General features: G+C 34.3%; 1 protein-coding gene across 1 annotated transcript; it reads right to left on the reverse strand.

Annotated features, from left to right (window-relative positions):
* Nucleotides 1-679: 679 nt before the first annotated feature.
* On the reverse strand, nt 680-3,337 carry LOC136201520 (uncharacterized). The gene is made up of 6 exons (XM_065992204.1): nt 2,873-3,337; nt 1,808-1,934; nt 1,267-1,409; nt 1,116-1,178; nt 971-1,039; nt 680-876 (listed from the first exon to the last, which is right to left on the reverse strand). The coding sequence occupies exons 1-6, from the start codon at nt 3,071-3,073 to the stop codon at nt 805-807; spliced, it is 675 nt and encodes a 224-aa protein (XP_065848276.1). The 5' UTR covers nt 3,074-3,337; the 3' UTR covers nt 680-804.
* Between the last annotated feature and the right edge of the window lie 444 nt (nt 3,338-3,781).

Here is a 3,781-nt window from a genome sequence, read left to right on the forward strand (position 1 = left end):
GACTGACAATTGGATTAAAAATCAATAGGTTCAACCGGTTAAATTTTACCTTCTACATATTAAATTAAATATGAATGAAAAACTAACCGGACCAAAGACTTGACCATCGAATTGGTCAGTCCGGTTTTGATAACACTGTTTTTGCCTTTATTTCTTTCTTTAAGCAATTATAGAGTTTCATCGAAGAGTGACAAAATGCTTTATAAATTTATCAAAATGGGTCCCAATTTTGATAGCTGAAATCTTTGGATCTTGACTTTCTTATTATTGCCATTTATTATATAAGATAACAGTTGAGCCACAACCATTAATAAGTATTACCAGGTGGCTTTCCAAACAACTTTTTTTATTCAATCAATTCAATCTCCAGTTTTCTAATAAAATAGCAGACCTCAGCTTCTTCCTTTTTTTTTTAATTTAATCCATCAATCTTTGTTTGTTTGTTAAAAAAAATGACAATGGAGGAACAAAAGAACAAATATATACATTTTTTTTCCTCTCCGAAATCCACTTCCCCAAAGTCAGCGATACATTAAAACATACTTAGCTTAGAACAAAAAAAAACCCAGAAAAGGGCTCTTTTTTGAAGGTCTAGTTGGCCTCTTTTACATAAAATATCTACATCAACTACACTACCAAAAGTAAAATTAAGAAAAACCCTCTATAGACTCAGACACCATAATCATAAACAAGCAATTTCATTATATGTTACAGAGAGGGGAAGCAGACATTTTAGATACCAGTTTTTATCTGTTAGAATTGAGATTTCAGATTTCAGAATGAAATCTCAAACATTAACACTCATCATTTGCACACCGTCTTCAATCTCTTCGCTGCCTGAACAAATCCGACTATCACTTGCAACTCGTCCATTTGCTTCAATACCAAAATTAAAATGTGTTTTTCAGTTCATATAATCATATAACAGATGCAAGTTACAACTCAGCTCAACCATGAAATTCAGCAGTACCTGAGACATGAAATGCCTTTGAACAACGTCTACTAACTGCTCTTTAGACGGGTTCGGCATTGCATCCACCTGCAGATAATCCATAATTGTAATTAATAACAAATGCACCAAGGGTGTTCGGAGTTTTACGATTCGATGAACTTACAAGATTGAAGTGTCTCCAATATCTCCACAAGGCAGCCATCTCCAATTTGCTAAGGTCTACTTTCTGTGATGGGGATTTGTGAAATTGTTAAAGTTATGATGTTGTTACATTCCAAAATAAGTAAGGATTTATATGTATGTATTATGTATACCGCGGCAGCGCCACGAGGTGTGGAAATAGAGCTCTTGGATTGTGAATCACTAGAAAGTGATCTGCTCATAGTCTTGTGAGATGATCCTGTTGATTTATGCGTCTTATGCCTTGATCTGTGGGACTTTTGTGTGTCATCAGATGCTGGAAAAATCATCAATATTACAACCAAAATCACAAGGAGTTTGTTTGTTTTGTGGGTCCAATTGAAAGACAAAAGAAAATAGCTTTTGCAATAGTGAAAGTAAAAGTTGGAGACAGAATGGATCCTATGCAAGCATAAAATCCATCACTTTCCACTCAAAGGAGAAAAAGTAACCTTCTTTTATGAACTCAGAATTACATACATATCTAGAAAACTTAATCTTGAATTTCGACCACGAGTTCAAAGATCGGATGGGGTAGCATTAGGACAGACTAAGTTGAATCATATTATGATCGTATATAGAATTCAGCTTTTGCACTCTATATGGTAAAAAATTGTAGTTTTGAATGGTATAGAATTGGTATTCCATTTTTCATTGGTTTAGTACTGTACTCACCCATATCAGATACATTCCACTGCACGTTGTCGAACTCGAGATCATCATCCTCCTCGTTACCGGTAGGAGCCTCAATCACACTGAGGGCATTCCTCTGTAGTTTTACTTCTATGCCATTAGTAAGAACCTGCAATTGGAACAAACAAATTCCTGCCAATAAATACTTTGCCTGTTGGTGAACTAGTACTATGCTTAAATTAAACAAATAAATTTGGAACAGTGAAATTGAAATTAAATGAATATCCACAAGAATTCAAGCCAAGTCAAAAAGAGGGCTGAACTGACAAAACAGCAGCTTTATCACCATTAAAAGAAGTGCTAATTCTTATCTGCATACACAAATTACATATGCAATAGAATTCCCAAAAGAATTCTGAATTTAAGAGGTAGAATAATCAATGTAACCAAGAAGATTCCATTAAAATATGCAGAAGAATGTCATCCAAACGTGCAAATAAAAAAATGTAAAATGATGAAAAAATCAGACTAATTGAATCCATAACGACAGGCAGATAAGAAACTAATTGAAAGACTATTAGTAGCTGAATTCCTGAAAACAATAAGCATGATCAAATAGGAAACAAGAACTGAAAATAACTAAAGAAATGTTATTAGACTGCTTTAAGATGATTTCTCAGAGTCCTAAATCAACAAAAGCTCATGAAAACACCAGATCCATTGGCAATTAAACGCATGCAATGAATTCCCAATACACATACACAAGAATTGCACATGAAATCAGCATATAAAGCCTTCAATTCATTCAATGATCCCCAAATTATTGACAAAACAGTTTTTATAATAATACCCAATTGAAACCATTTCATTACAAACAGAATTATTCTCTGAAATTGCAGAGACAGGCCATATCAATTGAAATGAAAAACAATTTTTAGGGAAAACTGTTAAAAATGACCCACATTGCCAGAAATAGAAATCCAAAAACCTCACCAGAAGTTATGAACTCAATGAAACAAATTAAATTATAATCCAAAACAATCCAAAGCAGAACAGAGAAATTGAACCTCATTATGTAAAAAACCCAAAATAATTAAGAGTATATACCAGCCAATGCCAACCGCCAAGCCCTACAGCCTTCTTAACCACACCCTGAAGACCAACGAGAACCGATTTGGTTCGGTTATTCCCAGTGACCACAACTTTGGTGTGACGAGGCAATACAGAAAGCTCTTCTTCACTGCTATCTCCACAGCTCTGTAACTGCGAGAAACCTCCATTGATTGAACTCTCCATTGCCTCGAGCATGATTTCAAATTTGAACTCAGTGAGTCGAGAAAAAACCGGCTCGAATTCTGAGAATTACAAGTCGAAATTACAACTAAAATGAAGATCATGCATTGCTGAGTAAGCCTATGGAAGTTTCAGAGACAAAAAGGAAAGAAAATAAGGGGAAAATTCGGATTTTCTGAGAGAGAAAAAACACAGAGAGCTATGAGAGAGAAAAGAGTGTTTTTTTTTTATGCATATGAAGGAGAGAGAGAGAGAGAGCGAGAGAGAGAGAAAGTATGGGGGAGGTTGAGAGTGACTGGTTTTGTTTATTGGCTGTGTTGCTATGAATCCCGACGAAGATTAACAAACCAATGATATAATGCCACGTAAGGATGGTAGATGTCTCGTTAATCATGCACCTGTAGGTAACGTTAATTTCGCTTTCCTTTTTTTCAAAGAAAAAACCACTACCCCGGTTTGGATTGAGGGAGTTTTTTATACAGAAGGTTGACCCTTTGACTAGCGGTCCTAGTGGGTTCAGAAATAATATGAAATTACGGATATGCCTTTTCTCTTTTTTCCCTTTTTTTTTTATAAATAAGTACTTTAATTTTTTAAAATTGATGTCGCATACGCTTACTTTGAATTTGAATTTGTATGTTCATACTTGAGCTCAATCCTACCTTAGTGTTTATTTATTTATTTTATTCTATTTATATTATTTCAAAATGTTTTATTGTTTAT

Source organism: Euphorbia lathyris, chromosome 7 (assembly GCF_963576675.1).
Source record: "Euphorbia lathyris chromosome 7, ddEupLath1.1, whole genome shotgun sequence".
NCBI classification, from domain to species: domain Eukaryota; kingdom Viridiplantae; phylum Streptophyta; class Magnoliopsida; order Malpighiales; family Euphorbiaceae; genus Euphorbia; species Euphorbia lathyris.